This window comes from Lucilia cuprina, chromosome 2 (genome assembly GCF_022045245.1).
Source record: "Lucilia cuprina isolate Lc7/37 chromosome 2, ASM2204524v1, whole genome shotgun sequence".
NCBI classification, from domain to species: Eukaryota; Metazoa; Arthropoda; class Insecta; order Diptera; family Calliphoridae; genus Lucilia; species Lucilia cuprina.
This window is the reverse complement of record NC_060950.1, coordinates 44110424-44131616: the sequence shown is the minus strand read 5'-3', so window position 1 is coordinate 44131616 and position 21193 is coordinate 44110424. Positions and strand designations below refer to the sequence as shown.

The 21193-nt window shown below is 30.6% G+C and overlaps 1 protein-coding gene across 6 annotated transcripts in view; it reads right to left on the bottom strand.

Moving 5' to 3' along the window:
- LOC124419329 overlaps positions 1-21193 on the bottom strand; it is a 286456-nt gene that overhangs the window by 222139 nt on the left and 43124 nt on the right. The window contains exon 1 of one of the 6 annotated variants that reach the window (XM_046948191.1): positions 1563-2666. The exons of 2 other annotated variants lie outside the window; for them this stretch is intronic. In XM_046948191.1, the coding sequence (XP_046804147.1) occupies positions 1563-1783 (221 nt within the window). In that variant the 5' untranslated portion in view covers positions 1784-2666. Of the gene's footprint in view, positions 1-1084; positions 1129-1562; positions 2667-21193 lie in introns of those variants that run through there. 3 more of the 6 variants (XM_046948183.1, XM_046948177.1, XM_046948189.1) reach the window with 3 other exon arrangements.

Genomic DNA, 21193 nt, shown 5'->3' with positions numbered 1-21193 from the left:
AAAGGTATTTTCAAACTACAATACCGAGTATTAATACTTGTCCAAAATGTTTGTATCATAATAATAATTTGTAATTTGATTTTCAAAAATATTACTGAATTTTTTGGCATACGGTCGGTATTCATAAAATTTTTAATACAATTCAAAAACTTTTTATTTTCGGTATATATTTTATAAATACAATAAAAAACAAACAAAAAGTGTAAAATACATAATTAAAAATTTGATAAAAAAAATATTACAAATATTATAGTGTAAACATAAAATGTATTTTTCGGATTGATTTTTTGAAAATCCGAATTATTTTCATAATGTTTTTAATTTGAAGTGTGTTAATACTCAGTATTATAGTTTGAAAATACCTTAAAGAAATAATTTATCCACTGGGACTCGGGCAGCAGGTACTGTCTCCAAAAGCCGTAAGCCCCACCCTATTGATTTTAAAACAGGGAGTAGAGGCAATTTTGATTTTCTGGGGTGGCAATTTTGTTTTTCAGAGCTTGCTGTTGCCAAAGCAGAAGGATCGTTGTGCTGTTAGATACCGAACAATTCCAACGCAAGAACATGCTTGACCCCGAAGAAAAGTCTCCTTCTGAAGAGTTAGCCGGGCAATCAATATGGTAAGGAGAAACACTATACTTTAAGGGTAATTATTTTATTAATTTTCCTTTATTTTCAGGAAACCTAGTAATACGAACTTCTGGTTTTTTGATGAAGAATTGGTACTAGGCAAGAGCTCTTTTCAAATTCTTTTTTTGTTTAGAGAAAGAAATTGAAAAGGCAAACCCGTTGGGATTAAAACAAACATTTTTCTTATTAGTTGCGCCTGTATAATCTTTCTTTATATAAGATGAAGATGAGATTTATCTCGAACATCACTTTTACGGGAAGTATTAACTGTTAAACAATATGTATTTTTACTAATTCTTACTTTGCAACTTTTCTTTCTTTTCAGACTTATAAAAGAATATTATGCTATACGCACAATTGGGACGAACGACCAATTTCGTTCTGTACGACTAATTCGTCCACAAAAATTTATTGACTAAATTCGTCGTTTGAAGCACAATCAAGATTTACTTACTGCAAATTATTATTTTTAATTGACTGCATTTTTACACCACATCCTTTAGGATAATTCCACGTTATTTATTTTAATTAATGTTTTTTACAAAAATTGAGACATTTGTTGTATAAATTTGTTAAATTTCAAATAAATTTTTGTTTACATATTTCAAGGGGTGACCATATTACGTAATCAAAAATATTTAATTAAAAATAAACTAGAAAAATGTATGAACATTTGAAACTAAAAATGAAAATGGTCACTCTACAGCCAAATATTTGTCGTTCGTCTGCGTATGAAATAGAAATAAAACTATCGCACAGTTCGTTACGTATGACGAATTTCGTCATACGTATTTGCATATACTTTAGTGTGTTCTATATCTGTCGACGAAAATTCGTCGTTCGTCTCAATTGAGCGTATAGCATTAAACTTGCTCTAAAATCTAAACTAAATATTGGAAAAGTCAACAAAAGCACCACTAAGCTCTATGTACCTTTTCGCACTTTTTTTGAAGGCTTTTTGTAGGTTTTGTTTAATTTGTTGCCTTATGATTTCCAAGTTGTCGTTTGCTCCACATCTAATATTTGATGGTCTATTAGGATTGTACTTTTGGCTTAGTTTATATTCTGCTCCACTAAAAACATATGGTATCCGAAAATAGTAAAGAACGGTGTACAACCAGAGGCAGAGTAGACAGGGGTTCTCAGTGAGCATTCACATTTGGCTTGCGTTGCTTTGCGCCGATTATACTGCAGTTTTTATTAAGTTTTATTTAATTTTCAAGTTTTTGTTAAATTTTCAAAACTTTGTTGTTTCCGATTCCGATAAGATTCTAGATAGTTGGCTTTATTTCTTTACAGTTTTTATAATTTTTTATAAATATTTTGACTTGAAAAGCCATTTTAGTCCAGTGTCTTGGCCACAGCACCGTGTGCTGTTGTTAATGTTGAGTGTGATTTTTCTATTAGAGGCTGGGTTATGTTTGATGGTATCCGCATTTTTTATACACTTTCCCATCGTCTACTATTAGATCTGAAAGTTGATGTGTATTTTCTTCGACATGTTTTATCTGATCCAAGTACTCTTCACTTTCAAATTCAGCTGTTTCGAAGTCGAAAATTTCTTCCATATTTAGCTCTTCTACTTGCTCATGGTCCGGTAACCTGGATAGCATATCAGCTACAATTGTTTCACATCCTCTTTGGTGCATTATTTAGAAATCGAATGCCAACGAGCTAGATTACCAGTTGAGTCCTTAAAGGACATTAACCATTTAAGGCTCGTGTGATCAGTCAATATAGTAAAAGACACCATTTCAACATACGGCCGTTAATACTAATAATAATTGTTTTTATTGTTCTTGTAAATGTCCATTCGATCAACGATATCAGAAGATTGTTCTTTCTTCTGCTAGACAATCCATGAACATGTGTGCATTTTGGCGACAGTTCCAATATATCAATGGTTGCCTTGGAGTGGAATTAACGAAGCTTCACGAATGGGTTGAGTTTCTTGTTCTTCATACAGCTCACTAATTTGCCTTTGGTACCCGTTTCCTATTGTTGGCTATTGACGCAAAAGTTAACGCAAACTTTTTCTCAGCTATGGACAAAATAGTTTGATTTTTTAGCGGCTTCAAATCTCCAATTTCTGTTTAATATATAAAACTGGGGCGCATCAAAAAAGTTAAATAATTGTGATTTTATAAAATGTACCTAGCATCAAATAGCATCACTCTATAAATATTTTATTCCTTCAAACTATAATTTTTTAATTGCATTTCCTTACAAATCAAGCTCGTAGAATTCAGATATTAACAGATTTTTCATAAATTTTACTAATTCGTAATTTTTCAAAAACTATAGGCAACAAGTTAAAAAATTACTAAAATCAAATTTGTTACTGTGTATTTTTAATTTTTTTTTAAAATAAATCTTATAGTATGTATTTAATGCGCTAAATTTTAATTATTTTTACAATTGTGTGCAATTTTTTTTTCAAATAATTTTAATTATTTTTACAATTTGTTTAAATATTTAAGTGAAAACAATGATTAACGCGAATGGATTCATTACATATTAGGGTTTATATTAGGGTATGCAATTATTCGCGTTTTTGTCTTATTCGGTTTGTTCGACAAATAATTATTTGAAGTTTTACGTTAGCCGGCTAACAATCGGATAATTAAAAATTATTCGGTTATTTGAATAAAAGAATTATTATTGCTTTTAACAATAATTTTCTTCATATAACAATTTTGAAAAGAGCATTCACACATTGAAAAGTTGATAAGCATGTGAAAATAGATTCCACTTATAGAATTGCGTATTCCGATTTTTATGTCCTTATAAAAGGATTTTAAAGTTTAAAGGACTACAAACGAATATACAAATATTTATATGTATTTTATAATGCTAATATTAGTATCAAATGAAAGCTGAGAATCTGTACATTCTATCTATATTATTTACCTATCTCACTTAGAGAAAAAACGAAAAAAAACTTGTCTTATTGTGAAATAATTCACCAATTTAAAAATAAAACAAGTATGAATGTATAGTCGGGCGTAGCCGACCATATGATACCCTACACCAGTCAGTATGTATGTTATAAATGGGGATTATTTAGAAAAATAAAGCATTTGGTTTGTTTTTTTTTTTAACTTTATGTATTTCAGAATATTTTTACTTTTTTTTGTCCAAAAAATAGATTTTTTACAAGAGGGCTCAAAGGGGAGTAGGGCAAAATATGGCCTTATACTTAAAAATGTTGGTAGGGGGAGTTAAGTCTTCTTCAATATTATTAATCTAGAATTTAAAAGTGTTTGTAAGTGAATTTTGACCTTTAAGTCATTTTCTGAAGGGGAGTTTGTATGGGGGCTAGGGTGAAATGATGCCCGATCACTACAAAAATTGGTAGTGTCATTTAAAGTTCTATAAAACTAAGTTTTGTCAACTTTTGTTGACATAATAGATCATTTAAAATAATTATAAGCCCAAAGACCCTATTGGCGGGTGCGGTTGTATGGGAGCTAGTCGAAATAATGGACCGATTTTAACCATTTTCAATAGGTTCCTTAAGCCAAAAGAAGGGTTTGTGACAAATTTCATCCAATTATCTTGAAAATTGCGGCCTGTACCTTGCGCACAAGGTTTACATGGATAGCCAGCCAACCAGACGGACGGACATAGCTTAATCGACTCAGAAAATGATTCTAAGCCGATTGGTATACTTTAAGGTGGGTATAGGACGAATATTTTTGTATGTTACAAACATCAGCACAAACCCAATATACCCTCCCCACTAAAGTGGTGTAGGGTATAAAAAGTAGATCGCTCATACTTTCGAGTGGGGCTTCGAAGTATAATACATTTACCACTCTGTAATATGACCAACACCGGGTTCACCTAGTAAAGAGATTTATTTCATTTCTGAATTTCAGTTTTTCAGTATGTCTGGAATAGGTAATAGACTACTATTTATTTTGAAATTTCAAATGGGCGAGGAGCCACGCCCATATTTAGAAAAATAAAATCCGTATTTTTGAGATATTATAACAGTTAGAGTCCTCAAATTTTGTTGGACACAATTTAGTGTCAAAATAATTATTTAGGATAAAAAGTGGGAGGACTAGCGTTAGGGGGCGTGGCACCTCCCATATAAATTAAATACAAAAATTCGTTAATCTGGGAAAGTATTAGAGTTAGGGTCTTAAAATTTTGCACGGATAACTTTAACATCCATGTAAATATTTTGCGTAATAAATTGGAGGACTACCCATGAGGGAAGCGACACCTCCCATATTAATTAAATACAAAAAATCGTTTATCTTGACATAATGTTACAGTTAGATTCCTCAAATTTTGTCGGAACCACTTTAGTGTCTTTCTGATTATTTAGGATAAAATGTGGGGGGACTAGCGTTAGGGGGCGTGGCACCTCCCATATAAATAAAATAGAAAAAAATTTCGCACGAATAACATTAACATCCATGTAAACATTTTGCGTAATAAATTGGGGAACTACCTATTAGGGGAGCGGCACATCCCATGTTAATTAAATACAAAAATTAGTTTTTCCTGAAATAATATAACAGGATTAGCGTTAAATTAATTACAAAAATTGAATTGAAATTAAATACAAGAATTGAATTAAATAGAAAAAATCATATATTTGAGAAATTATAAGAGCTAGAATCTTTAAATTTTGCTGGAAGAATTTTGACATTCATCTGAATATTTAGAGTATAACGAGCGAACTTTTAACTGGGACTTGACATCTCCCATGAAAAAATACAAAATATTGTTTATCTAGGAAAAGAACCAAATTCATCAAATTTTGCATAAATTACTTTAATATTTATCTGAACATTTTGGAGGAAAAAAGGCGGACATTCATCTGGGGAGCTTGAAGCCCCCACATGAATTAAATAGAAAAAATCGTATATTTAAGAAACTATTAGAGCTCGAATATTTAAATTTTATATAAATGACTTTAACATTCATGTAAACATTAAAAAAATAACGGGCGGACTTTCAATGGGGGCTTGGTAATTTAATTATATACAAAATTTCGTATATTTTAAAAACTGTTAGATAATTCAAATTTTTCATAGATAGATAGAAATTAGCGAACTTGCAATAATTTGCTTGCCATCTCTCATATGTAACATATTGTTAATCTGAAAACTATTGTGTTTAGAATTTTCAAAATCGTTAAGTGGGTTTTTTATTAATACTAGAGGGTAAAACAAAAAAAGTGGTATATTCCCAGGCATTAGAATAAGAATTATTATTTTGTGAATAAAAGTATATATTGAATTTTAGCACTATCAAAAAAATCAAATCATTATTGTATAATTTTAGAATTTAAATGATATATATACTCATCAAGAGAAATTATAATAAACCTTTAAGAAAAAATTTCTTGGACTATTATATATTTAAATTTGATTGGGGTAGCGAAGCACATCGGGTATTAACTAGTAGATTATATAAAAAACTAGCTTTTTGTACCCGGCGTTTACCGGGATTTTAAATGATTTATAATATTAAATCTATAGATCAATTAATATTGTCTTCGATTTTTACCCCTGAAATGAATATGTCGAAGTTTAAATCTACCAAAATCACACATTTATTTTCTCCCTTTTTAAAATTAGCAACAAAGCAATAAAAAATTATAAATACTTAAGATTTCGGATTTTTAATAATTTTCTCCTTTAAAGCATGATTTAGACTCTTCAAACATTTGAAAAGGTACTTCACGAAAAATTGAGAAATCTAAAACCAAAATATATTTCCTTAAGGAGCCTTCACACTATACGTACGTAAAGTCTAATGAAGAATTAAGATGAAATTCCATCCGTATTTCAAAAAAGATAATAAAAGTCGTATGATTTATACTTTTTGTGTTTATACAATTAGTATAAAACAATAACAAAGTGAATTTCCAACTTTTTCACTTTCTTGAGTTTACATAAAAATACATCCCTAATCTACTACGACGAAGAGACCCATACGAATGTCAAATTTTCAATAAGTATTTTAGTCGATGTAGTAAGGTTTCATTACATATCGTGTTTAGACGAACGCATTCGTATCATTCTACATAAAATTTTGACAGATCATATTACTTGTGTGCGCGTGTAAAAGGGGTCCTAGAATACATAATATTCATTGACGTGGAGAAAAAGTATGTACTAATTTTTCCCCTTTCTGATTTATGTTTTCAAAAATGCCTATTAATGCTTTCCAAGACAGTCTTGAAGTATTGGGTTAAAATTTCATAAATTTCGATTCAATCGTTGTCATAATAAGACGCAATTGCATCAAAAAATGTAGCAAAAATACAAATATTTCCTTTGCAGTTTAATTTGTCAAAAATATTGATATTTATAAATTCAAAATTCACACAAATTCAAAAACTTCATATGATTTTAAGATTACACAACAAAATTAGTTCCTTTTATTTGTAAAATTTTTAGTGAATAAATTGGTAACTGGTAAAAAATAATAATAATTTTACAGGGTTCCGTATTTCGTCAATTTTTTGGAATAATGATATAACCAACTGAAACTTCTAAGTAAAGGTATATTTTTGTTGAAAATTTCTTGAAGTCGGCCCAGCCATTTATGAAAAACACGAAACTACCTTTTTACCCATTTTAATTTACTTTTTCTAAAATAAATCTTTTGACTGATTACAGCAAAATACTTCTCAAGTATTTATATATTTCCGAAAAAGTACCTAAACTACACATAATTACCCGTTAAGTTTGAATTACCTACATAAATAGATCGAAAGTATTTAGCTTTAGAACGAACAAAAACAGTACTTTTGCCCGCTTTTCATCATTTCTGCATTTTTTACCCGTATGGACCAAACTTTCACAACGGAAATTTGATAATTAAAAATTCTTATGCTATGTATACACGGTTGTTAGATCTTACATCTTGCAGAAAATGTCTAATAACGCTGCCAACTTACAAATTTACAAATATTACATTTACAAATATTGTCAGTCTGACAACGTTGCAAAAGAAAAATTTTAAGTTCAGACGATTGTTAGATATTTTCTGAACATTTTAATGACAACGTTGTAATATCTAACAACAACAAAAATTTTATAATTGTTCAATTCACAATCAAGTTGTATATTGTATCTACTAAAGTGTAGTAACAGTGATTGTGAACTGATTTTTGTAGCAAGTCATAAGTTTATGTTCACAATGAAAAAAAAAAACAATCAAAACAAACAATGTCAAAAGTTGTCAAAAAATCAAATAATATTAAACTAATTAAACGAGCAAAATAAACCAAATTAATTTCTTTTTATTTAAAATTCTATTATTTTCATTATTCCACATTTTAAACTAATAAATAAACAGTTTTTAATAAAATTTTATTTTTGTTTTGGTAAACAGCTGTTTGTTTGTTATTTCTGTGTTACCACTTTATCGTTTTTATGCCAAAATCGATTGAATTTTTTATTTATATGCTGAAATAAACAATTGACAACACTGAACTTTCTTACGACATTCGAAAAACATATGAAAAATTGTCGTAAGAGTTGTATAGAGCTTTTGCATAGAAAATACCAACAACATTGTTATGACTATTGTAGCATCTGCTGACATACAACGCACAGTGGTATAGGAAAAAAAAAAAAGGGAAATAATTCGGTAACTTCTAAACGGTTAATCCGATTTTAATGAAATTTGGTATGCACAAAAAGGAGGTGTTGTCGAGTTTAAATTTTGAATTTGGACCTTATAGAAAACTCTATGGTTAGCAAAGTAAGAGTATATAAAACACATGTTTATTTTAAAGAGTTTAAGGAAAAATAGTAAAAAAAAACTAAAGAGCAAAAAAAAACTACTTGTCAAGAGCAAGTTTATTTAAAATGGCAATTTAAGCAGCATTGCTGCTTCTTTTATAACTAACAAAAACGAAATCAAGATCATTCTTGAACAATTTCTTCATTCTAACTGTTTCTAACAACAATAATAACATAAGTATGTATGTATGTACATTAAACCTAAACATTTCCATACATTTTCCATTAGACTCTACAAAGTCTGTTGTTTGTTTTAAACACTTTTAACATTGTTAATGTTATTTTAGCATCAATTTCACATAATTTTTATAGCGGCCATTTTGTAAGCATTAAATTTTGTTTTATTTCAAACATTTACATGTACGAAACATAATTGTGTATTCGTATGTGTGTGTGTGTGTATGATTTTCAAAGCGATAATGATTTGTTGTTTGTAAAGTACTTTTGTTTGTATTTTAGTTCTTTGTTCTTTTACCATCATTGTTTTATTTTTTTGTAGTTTTAAGAACATTTATATAATTTGAGATTTTCAGTAATTTTTCTATAGTTTACTGTTATAAAATTTGTTATAAATTGTTTAAGTAATTTTAACATAATAGGTATTTTGATTATTTTGATGTCTAAAGATTAAGAAATTTCCACTTATTTGGTCTAAAATCTAAACTTTTATACTCAGTTTCTGTGATTATAAAAGTCATTTAAACTTCAAGTAGATTCGAAACACTTCATTAAGAAGATATCACACTATTAGTCAGATATATTAGATCCCATGTCTATCTTTGAAATATCTCTGTAGAGCATTAGTTTACAGCCAGATACATATGGGAAATTCTCTTTATCCCCTACATCACTTTAGTGAGGAGGGTATATTGGGTTAGTGCTGATGTATGTAACGCACAATAACATTGGTCCTATACAACACCTCCTTTTTGTGCATACCAAATTTCATTAAAATCGGATTAACCGTTTAGAAGTTACCGAATTATTTCCCTCTTTTTTTTTTCCTATACCACTGTGCAACGCATACAAGGCTACAACGTCGATTGTGAATTGAACAAATATATATTAGGATTACCCCAAATTGAAAATATTTCGTAATAAAATATTACTCCATATATGTAAATGAAATTTCACCTCAAGTTTTTGTATGGGGTTTTTCTTAAAAACTTTAAATTTTCAAAAATTTAACATTTTTATTAAATTTTTAAAAGAAAAAAAAGTGGCCCAAAATAAAATTTTCGTTTTTTTTCATTATACAATTTTAGGGTCCTATTTCATTTCTTCTAAAATTAAAAAAAAAAACAAAAACAAAATTTTAAAATTTTCGTGTTTTTGTAACTTGTTTACTGTTTGGAGCAACTTTTCGATTTTGACTTTGGGTTAATTTTCTGAGACCATTTATCGCAGCGACAGCTCATATACACATATTAACTGAATATCCCTCTCTACTTTTGTATTAAAATGTATAAATATAAATGTTTTTCAGAAATTACAAACTTTTAGCAAAAAAAATTATTTTTGTACTCTTAGATCCAAAAAAGTACCTTCTATACTCAGGATCGGCAGATATATACTACTACATTTTACACTTGTATAAGTGAAAGAGATAAAACAAGAAATGAGAAATCATTGTACTCTCATCTCCACAAAAATGCATATATGGAAAACTGAAATTTAGAAATAATAATAATGCAACACAAAACTAATATTTTTACTTTAAAAGTAGCAAATATTTTCTGCCTTGTTTTGCACATATTTATTTTAAATATTAAAATATATGTAAAACTTCTGCTATCGATTTTGAACTTTTATATATTAGAAAGACAATTTCATAAAGATTACGAATTATTTATAAGAAAATGAAAAATGTCAATATTTGTAGCACATTCTCTGCAAAAATTTAATAAAACTCATTTGCAACCAGGGGTGCTAGGTAATTTTGAAGGAAAATTGGCAAATTTGTCAAAAAAAATCGTTATTTATCGGCATTATAATTTTAAAAATCGGAAAACTATCGATAATTAAAACAAGAGAAAAGTATAGTCGCGCTTGGCCGACCAAATGATACCCTATACTATTGAGTATGTTAAAAATGTGGATTATTTTAAATAATAATGCATTTAAGTTGTTTACCTTAATTCGGAAATATTTGAACTATTTGTTGAAAAAGTGATTTTCTAAAAGGGGTTTTATGGAGGCAAATGTAAATATGGCCATATCCTTACAAATTTTAGTACATGGCTTTTCGTTTACATTAGAGTTACGTATGCTGGATTTCATCGTGATACTATTGTTTATAAGTTAATTATTGACCTTCAAGTCATTTTCTGGATAAAGTAAGATAATTACGATAATAGGTAGTATTATTAAGACGTATATAAAACTATGTTTTGTCTATTTTTGTAGAGATAATACAATATTTAACATAATTATGAACTCAAAAGCCCTTTCCGGGGTAGGGTTGTATTGGGGTTAGGTGAAATAATGGACCGATTTCAACCATTTTCAATAGGCTATGTCTTTGGGCGTGTGTGCCAAATTTCATCCAATTATCTTAAAAATTGTGACCTGTACCTTGCGCACAAGGTTTACAATGACAGACAGCCAGACGAACGGACTTAGCTTAATCGACTCATAAAACGATTCTAAGCCGATTGGTATACTTTAAAATGGGTTTAGGACGAATATTCTTAATAATTATAGGGCACTGGCACACGTTCAATATACAGTTAATCTCAAAAATAAGTATACAGAAAAACTGACAATTGGTTTTATTTAAAAAAGGATATTTTTTTTCAAAAATCAAAAAAGTAACATATTAATTTATTAAAAACAATTATGATAATTGTTATTCACTACTTTTTTCCGGGTTATTTTGGTTACTTGAGTTCTCATTTACGGTGTAGTTAAATAGGTACAAAATTTACGCCACAAAAGTAAGTATACAGATAATTTCAATATGTATTTGGCTTAATGATATTAACAAAATTCATGAAAATTTTACCTGTTTGAATGTAATTATTTTATAATAAAATATTCTGTACACTATAACATGGAAAAAATTCACTTTTTGTACCGAAAAATTGAAATTTTTGGTAATTGATCTGAATATTATTTATAGGAGCATTTTTTCCTATTTAAGAACATTAAACCCCCGGAGTTTTAGATCGGGTATTCAATGATATCCCTAGTTTGTTCATTATGATGCATTGGAAGACGATATTTTAACGTTTAAATTAATTGTTTCTTTACAATAATTACAATCCATTGCGGATATTGCCGTTTTTAACATAGTACAGCATTCATATTCGATATTTAACGGCGATTTCCTAAAATTTATATCTTAAAATGCGATATTAATAATATTTGCACTAGTATCCATTAATTAAAACAAGTTATTTGGTTCCAATCATCCAATGAATGGTGACCATGTCAATAACTTACACTACATATCGGTTCTGAAATTGATTATTGTCCAAAATAGTGAGATTTTTATATTAAATCAGGCTCAATTGGTGGTATAAACACGAATTGAACAATTTTGAACACGGATACATCTTAATTTGTTGCTAGAACAAATAAAATGTCCGATCCATCAAACATGGTTATTGTATCGAGTATATCAAGATATGATTGGTAGCATTATTGTACGCTTTTAAAATCGGAGTATTAGGAAACCCTGTTTAAATTAAAGAAAATATATAGAATTATCCATATTTTAAAGTTTATGTTGTAAGTTTTAAGAAATCAGAGTTAAATTTCGGGTTTTTAAGAACGTACTGTGTTCAAAATGGCCAAAGCCATGCATATAACATTAATTTCGAAATAACAACTCTTTTCAAAAGTTAAAAATTCTATTTCCAATGCATCATTTGGAGGGTTCAATGACCACAAGATCCAAAATCCGGGGTCTAAAGTGGAAAAAATCGTAGAAATGAGAAAAAACTGTTCAACTAATTAATTCAGGAGCCAATCGGCCCAAATTTCAAGATTTCGGAACTAAAAGTAGATTTTTTCCAAGTTATTGTGTAAAAAATATTTTATTAAAAAGTAATTATATTAATACAAGTTAAATTTGCATAAATTTTGTTAATATCATTAAACCAAATATATACTGAAATGATCTGTATACTTACTTTTGTGACATAATTGTTTTTAATAAATAAATGTGTTACTTTCTTGTTTTTTGAAAAAATAATATGTTTTTTTAATAAAACCAATTGTCAGTATTTCTGTATACTTATTTTTGTGATTAACTGTATATTGATCAATTTGGATCACGACGCATTTAAATGTATTGATGAATAGCTCGGGTATGCTACACGTTCAATATTTTTAACGTCAGTATTTGCAATTATTTATGTTTTATGGGTCCGTGGATTATTAAATGAATGCCGCGCAAATCCCGAAATAACACAACTTTTTAAACAATATTTAATTTTTATTTGTTTTATTTTATTTATTTTTCCAAATTTTACAAATGTATCGTAATTGATATTACAAATCATGCTACACGTTCAATATTTATCACGTGATCCATAATAAATATTGATACTAATTTTGGATTACAGAAAATTGGGGTTTTCTGTGATATGGAACACGATCCATCAATATTAGGTGCTACACGTTCAATTCATATCACAATACAGAAAATATCACGATATATATTGAACGTGTGACACTTCTCATATACCCACCATTTTCACTCATTTACAAAATGACATATTTACATATAATTCAAATAGTTTTATTGAAGTATTTAGAGTGGCCAAATAGAAAAATATATAAAGTAACCTTGTTTTTAAAAGTAAAGAAAAAATCGGCACTTTTAGAGCAAAAATCACGAAATCAGCACGTTGCTATTTTTGAGGTATAAAATCGGCAAATTGCCGATAAATCGCCAAATCTGGCAGGCCTGTTGGCAACGTTTAGTGTTACTCGATTTATCTCAAATGCTCATCATAGCAGTTTCAGAGCATGCTCTTCTACAATTTTTACAAAAATGCTTTATATAACTTCCCTAATAAATAGTAGGGTAGTAACTTTTAGAATTTGTTTTCTAAATGTAAACATATTCTCAAATATTTAAATAGAACATAAAAAATGTATACTGTTGCGCATCACCCAAGACTTCTGGACGATTGTCAGACGAGAACGCACATTTTACAAAAACGAAATACATTGATTTAGAATTTTCGTCTCCTAGAAATATATTTTTAAGTTACTTCCGGATGATAGTTAGAATAGTGTATTCTTAAACAAAAAAACGTAACTGTTGAATTTTTTCATCTGGATCTATACGTTATAGTGACAAAATACATTGTTTCCGAATTTGCTTCTTCTTGTTTTTTATGTTTATGTCACTGGAAGACAGTTTGAAGAGTGTACTCATTTTATTGTAGTTTATTCATCTGGAAGTGTACATTGTAGTCACTTATGGACGATTGTCAGACGAGAGTTCAGTCATTTTTTGTGTTTTGTCCTGTCATGTTCAGTTTTAATTATTGTAAAACTTAAATTTGTTATTTAATTTAATATTCATAGAAAAATAGTGTAATTAACATATTTTGTTAATTACACTATTAACATATTTTGTTAATTACATGAGGACAAGCCCTCATGGATTTCCTTAATACTAAAGACTTGATAACATCGAACTTAGGTAATAAAGCTACCTTCGTCAATAGAATCAGAGAAGAAGTATTAGATATAACTATATGTTCAGAAGAGCTTATAAACGAAATTCAGGATTGGAGGGTTTCCGACGAGCACTCCTTTTCTGACCATCGGTACATAAGATTCAAAATACTACGGCCGCCACCAAAGCCGATAAATTTTCGGAATAAGTCTAAAACTAATTGGACAATGTTCGGTCCCTTACTAAAGAACCGTTTATGTCAGGACACTGTTCAATGTCGAAATAAAGAGGACATAGACGCCAAAGTAGAAATGCTCACAAGTGCCTTGGTTGAATCGTTCGAGGACAGCTGCCCTCTGCGAGAGCGGAGATCTGCCAGGAGAAACCCTGGGTAACCGGGGAGATCCGGAACCTTGGTAAGACTCTTCGCAAACTATTTAACCGGCACGGCGTAAAAAGACCGCAGTATACTGGATGAGTATCGTAGTAAAAACTTGGTGAATAAAAAAAGTTGTTCGTAAAGCCAAACGAGACTCCTGGAAACTTTTCTGTGAACAGGTAGACAGCGTAAATGACGTATCGAAGATAAAAAAATTCCTATCCAAAACTCATGTCCAACCGGAATCTATGGTCGATGACACGGGCAGAGGCTGGAGGATAGTGGAGGAGACAATGAAACTCCTAATAGACTCTCATTTCCCACCAGGTATATCGAATAACATAGACGACCGATATTGGAGGAAGAGGAGGCAAACACGAAAATTGTAATTACACCTGATATGGTTAAAGGGGCAATCAAGAGCTTCGCTCCCTATAAAGCTGCCAGGGCCGGATGGCATTTTCCCGGCACTCTTACAGATGGAGGCGGAACTGGTCTCCGTACATCTGTCTCTGATATTCACTGCATGCTTGCAATTCACATATACCCCCATTAAATGGCAGGATGCAAGGGTAATATTTATACCTAAACCAGGGAAACCTAGCTATGCGACACCTAAGTCTTATCGACCGATAAGTCTTACGTCCTTCCTACTTAAAACCTTGAACGGATTGTCGATAGTATGGTTAAAAGCAGTATACCCGACAAAGACCTAAAATTTAAGCAGCATGCTTATGTAAAGGGACGATCGGTGGAAACCGCTTTAAACGAAGTTGTCCACTACATAGGTGCATCCTTTGATAGCAAACTATATACACTGGCGGTATGCATTGACATCGAAGGCGCCTTCAATAACGTGCACACTGATACTCTTATCCAATCTATAGACCAGTTTTATGTGACCGGGTGCTCCGTAACTGGATCAACCACATGCTAAGGAACAGATGGATAAGTTGCGAGATGTACGATATAACTATCAGGAAAAGGTATTTCGCGGTATACCACAGGGTGGCATTTTATCACCTTTACTCTGGGTTACCACGATTAATAGCCTTCTAAGGACCCTAACTGAGAAAGGACTTAGACCCGTCTGCTATGCAGACGATGTCGTAATACTTTTAAAGGGAAAGGATCCAAATTACTTGTGTAGAAGAGCTGAGGAGGCTCTGAATACGGCCTGGGCTGGGCTCAACCGAGAGGCCTCAATGTTAACCCCGCAAGAACGGAAATCTGTCTTTTCACAAGAAAGACAAAAATTTCTACATATACTGAACCTTGCTTCCTGGATAAGAAGATACCGGTGACAGATAAAGTTAAGTACTTAGGTGTAATCCTCGACAGTAAATTAAAATGGAAATACCACATAGAGGATAGAATCAACAAGGCACATCGGTGCTGGGCGATATGTAGGAAAGCTATAGGCATGAAATGGGGTCTTAGTCCTACTATGATAAACTGGCTTATAAAAGTGTAATTAGACCAATTCTAGCTTATGCTTCAATAATCTGGTGGACTGCTTTAGACAAAAAGTGCAATATCAAACTTCTACAGTGAGTTCAGCGTACATGCTGCTTGGGTATAAGTGGTGCCATGTGTACTACTTCAACCAAGGCTCTGGAAACGTTGCTAGATATTCCACCCATTGAAACATATTTAAGATATGAGGCGGCGCTTACAGCCGAACGGCTCTATACTTTAGGCGAACTGGCCAAAAGCGGTTATAGGACACGTCATCAATGTATACTGGACACATTGGAAGGTTATACACAATCATCGGACATGCCAGATCGTATACCAGACACAGAATATGTCGGAAACTTTGAAACGCTGATCCCAGATAGAATGTCTTGGTCAAGCGGAACATTGGAGCAAGTACCAGTAGGAGTCCGTTGTTACACGGATGGCTCTAAATTGGAGGACAAAGTGGGGTTCTATATTGAAGACCCAGAAACGGAAATATACCACCGCTTACCAAATCATAACACAAGCTTCCAGGCAGAAGTACGAGCAATAACGGAATGCGTAAATTGGATTAGAATAAACATGGCGCCCACAGCGCTTAATATATTTACCGACAGCCAGAAGGCAATTAGGACGATATCAGGTGATAGAACCAAATCTAAGACAGTAATGGATTGTAAGAAAACTTTAACTGAATACTCTTCCAGAGGTAAGGTTCACATTATATGGGTACCAGCCCACTCGGGAGTAGTCGGTAATGAAAGGGCGAATGTAGTAGCTTTAAAAGGAAGGGAGCTCGAGGCAGTTAACCTGACAAACGCAAAACCATTCGACGCAACAAAAACTGATCTAAAAGTATGGGTGAGAGAACCCATAAGGCCTCTTGGAATAATGAAACAGTGGGTAGAACCACGAAGATTCTATGTGTGACCTGATGAGAGCAAGACGAGAAATCTCCTCAAAATGAGCAAGTCTGAGGTTAGTATGATGGTACGTATTCTGAGTGGACACATAGGATTACGTGCACATCTATACAAAATTGGACGTGCGGATTCAGACGAATGTAGAGCATGTGGAGAGGACAGTGAAACTCTGGAGCACTTTCTTTGCCACTGTCAGGCATTCGTCGAAGTTAGATCCAAGTATTTTGGAAGTGATGTTATTCCGGAAATAACATTCCTAACTAACACTGATTGGAAGATTCTTAGGAATTACGTTCAGGAAACTGAGTTCCTGAACACTGAAAAATAATTCAGTCAGTTCCGTTTTTTTTTTCTCGATAAGGAGCGCACAACAGGCCCGATAGTGGCCTAGGTGTATTTCTTCGGATTTGAAGTAGTATACATCCTCCTATCAACCTAACCTAACCTAACATATTTTGAATCTTAAGTAGTAAAAAACAATATGACAGTGTTCTTTTAACACTGAAAAATAATTCAGTCAGTTCCGTTTTTTTTTCACGATAAGGAGCGCACAACAGGCCCGATAGTGGCCTAGGTGTATTTCTTCGGATTTGATGTAGTATACATCCTCCTATCAACCTAACCTAACCTAACATATTTTGAATCTTAAATAGTAAAAAACAATATGACAGTGTTCTTTTAAAAATCAACTGTTAATAAACATTTAAGAAGGTTTTGTTAATTGGTGAAATTTATTAAATAAATACCAAAAAGTAATTATCTTCAAGTATTATATAAATAAAATTAAAAAGTTGTTATATTTTAAATTAAAATACTATTTTAGGAATAAGTAAACAACCGTTAACTCCACCTCCGATTATCGTTTAACCTGTAGGTATTATGTTCGTTAAAATATTATTTGTATGAAAACTGTAAATTGTCAATAAAATATAACCAGAAATTGAGATATTGGGGGTACATGGCTAAATTAGTTTAGGAGTTGATCATTTCAAGATTTTTTCAAGGTGTACATTTTTTGTGCATTTTTAACCTATTTAAATTTATTTAAGTTAAATATTAACTTTCAATATTTCTTTAAATTATTTGCATGCTTAGATTACGTATGATCACTATGAGCTAAAATTTTATTTGTACTTCATTATCGTGAAAAAAATAAAATACATTCAATTTTTTACTTAAAGTATTCAAACGCTATATGTAACCATTATATTAAAATTTATATTACTGTTTTACACATAAATTAATTTTTGACTTGGATCACTTGACACGAAATTGACCAATTAAAATATTGTAGCAGACCATATTTTTAATTTTGTAATTCCTTTATTTAAAACAGTATTTAAGATTATTTAGAATGCAACACTTTGTAAAATCATCATTTAATTGTCATGACATTTTTATGCAACTATGTTTATGTATAATAATCGCTACTTAATAATGATATCTGTGTATGAATAAGGGTATAAAAGCAGCGCCATTGCTGTGTAGAATAAGAACTTCTGCTCTATCGCAAGACAATTCGACCTCTTATGTCCTACGCCTTTCCTATGGCATCTTCTGGGTTCATCATATAGGGCGATAGATTTCCAGGTAATTGACGCTTTTTTCTATATAACGCTGTCATTATGTTTTTCATTGTATAGGCTTATATGTGATGCAGCAAAGTTCAAGTTTTTATGTATATCTTTCCAGACATTTTTTTATTTTTCAATATCAAAACTTTTTTGTACAAAACTACCTTTTAATATAAAATTACAAAAATAATCCTTTTCGACATTAAATCTACTCTTGTTGTGTATGAAAAGGTGTTATTTTAAATCACCATTACATAAAAATATTTAATAATGACTTTTTAAAATGCTATTTTTATAGATATGTATTTAGGTTTTTTTTTGCAATCTTTAAAAGTGAAAAAGTACAATTTGGCTACTGATGACCTTTAAGCGACCATATCCCAAAGATGCCCTGAAATCTTCTCAATAACACCAAAATTTAAATGTTTGCATCTTTTTGCTTTTTCTAACACTCCATGATATAAAAAATATTGTAATTTTACCAAAAATATCGAATTATTGTATACGAAATAAATTGATTTAAATAATCAGTAAAATAGATAAAACTAATAAAATAATAACGACGTTGTATTGACTGATGCTTTATTAGTCATACATTCCTGAAAATAAGTTAGCCATATTAAGCTATATTAAAAATAATTATTTTAAATATACATCGCTGTACTAGAACTACCATGAAAAAAGGTCTAGTATATATCAACAAAATAAACAGCTTATCGGCATACCGCCAATAACATAAAATGAAAATTGAAAAAATATAAAGCAAAAACAACAGGCCCGATAGTGGCGTAGGTGTATTTCCTCAGATTTTATATATATCCAAGTGTGCCATTATTGAAATAAAATGATATTTGTTTACGAGATGCTTTGCTTTTAATATTAACGAAGTTTTTCTCCGTTTAACTGCAATTTTTAAATATAAAACAAGTAAGAGTGCTATATTCGGCTGTGCCGAATCTTATATACCCTTCACCATAGTGTATTTTAAACATAATTGATCTTACAGTCTAGTTAATAAAAGCATTAAAAAATTTGAGTCGATTTAAGCCGAATGTTTCGTCGTCGGCTCAAGCAACTAAATATAGTTCGGCGGCGGCTAAGCTCCGACTCGAAGCCGGTCGACTTCGACCTCTGATTCATTGTTGGTAAACATTGACGAGACGTAGATTTTGTTTTTGTTTATCGTAAAAAAATTGTTTTAAAAAGCACTTGGAAAAAATTTGTGTTAGTTTTAAATTTCAAACTTACATTATTCGCATAAAAATTATTGTACAATAACTCACAATCTACTCTCATATAATTGAAAACGTTTTAAATACTTTTTTCTATTCATTAAAAAATACATTTGCAAAACAAAAGGGAAAATTATTTTATTTTAACAAAAAATGCAAATCATATTTTTTTGCTGTGTATTTTTTGTATGTTTGGATTCCAAACATACAAAAAAATACACAGCTGAATAAAACCAAATACATCTACACACACACGTGTACATCTTTTTTTATATACAGTGTAGTTGTTGCTTTTATAACAATTTTTTGATGAAATTTTCAGAGGTTGTCTCGGATTTTTGCTCATATCTCCGTTATTTACCGACCGATTTTGCTGATTTTAAATAGCGATCTTCTCGAAAGCATGTCTAATAGAATTATTGAAGATTCGGATCTCGCCGATATGTGGGGTCCTCTAAAAACTGATTTCAACAGACAGACAGACGGACACGGCTTAATCGACTCCGCTATCTATAAGGATCCAGAATATATATACTTTATAGGGTCGGAAAATTATATTATAGAAATTACAAACGGAATGACAAACTTATATATACCCTTCTCACGAAGGTGAAGGGTATAATTATAAACAATAAAAAACTTTGACACAAAGCGAATTCATAGAAGATTGTGGCAGTTCTGCAGCATTTCGTTTATGTAAGTGTCAAAAACGTTATGCAATTAATCACAAAAAAGTATACAGAAATGATGACAATTGGTTTTATTAAAAAAGAATATTATATTTTAAAAAAAACAAAAAAGTAATACATTTATTTATTAAAAACAATTATGATAATTATTTTTCACTACTTTTATCTGGAAATTTTTGTTATTTGAGTTCTCATTTAAGGTGAAATTAAATAATTGCAAACATTACGTCACAAAAGTAAGTGCCGAATCTTATATACCCTTCACCATAGTGTATTTTAAACATAATTGATCTTACAGTCTAGTTAATAAAAACATTAAAAAATTTGAGTCGATTTAAGCCGAATGTTTCGTCGTCGGCTCAAGCAACTAAATATAGTTCGGCGGCGGCTAAGCTCCGACTCGAAGCCGGTCGACTTCGACCTCTGATTCATTGTTGGTAAACATTGACGAGACATAGATTTTGTTTTGTTTATCGTAAAAAAATTGTTTTAAAAAGCACTTGGAAAAAATTTGTGTTAGTTTTAAATTTCAAACTTACATTATTCGCATAAAAATTATTGTACAATAACTCACAATCTACTCTCATATAATTGAAAACGTTTTAAATACTTTTTTCTATTCATTAAAAAATACATTTGCAAAACAAAAGGGAAAATTATTTTATTTTAACAAAAAATGCAAATCATATTTTTTTGCTGTGTATTTTTTGTATGTTTGGATTCCAAACATACAAAAAAATACACAGCTGAATAAAACCAAATACATCTACACACACACGTGTACATCTTTTTTTATATACAGTGTAGTTGTTGCTTTTATAACAATTTTTTGATGAAATTTTCAGAGGTTGTCTCGGATTTTTGCTCATATCTCCGTTATTTACCGACC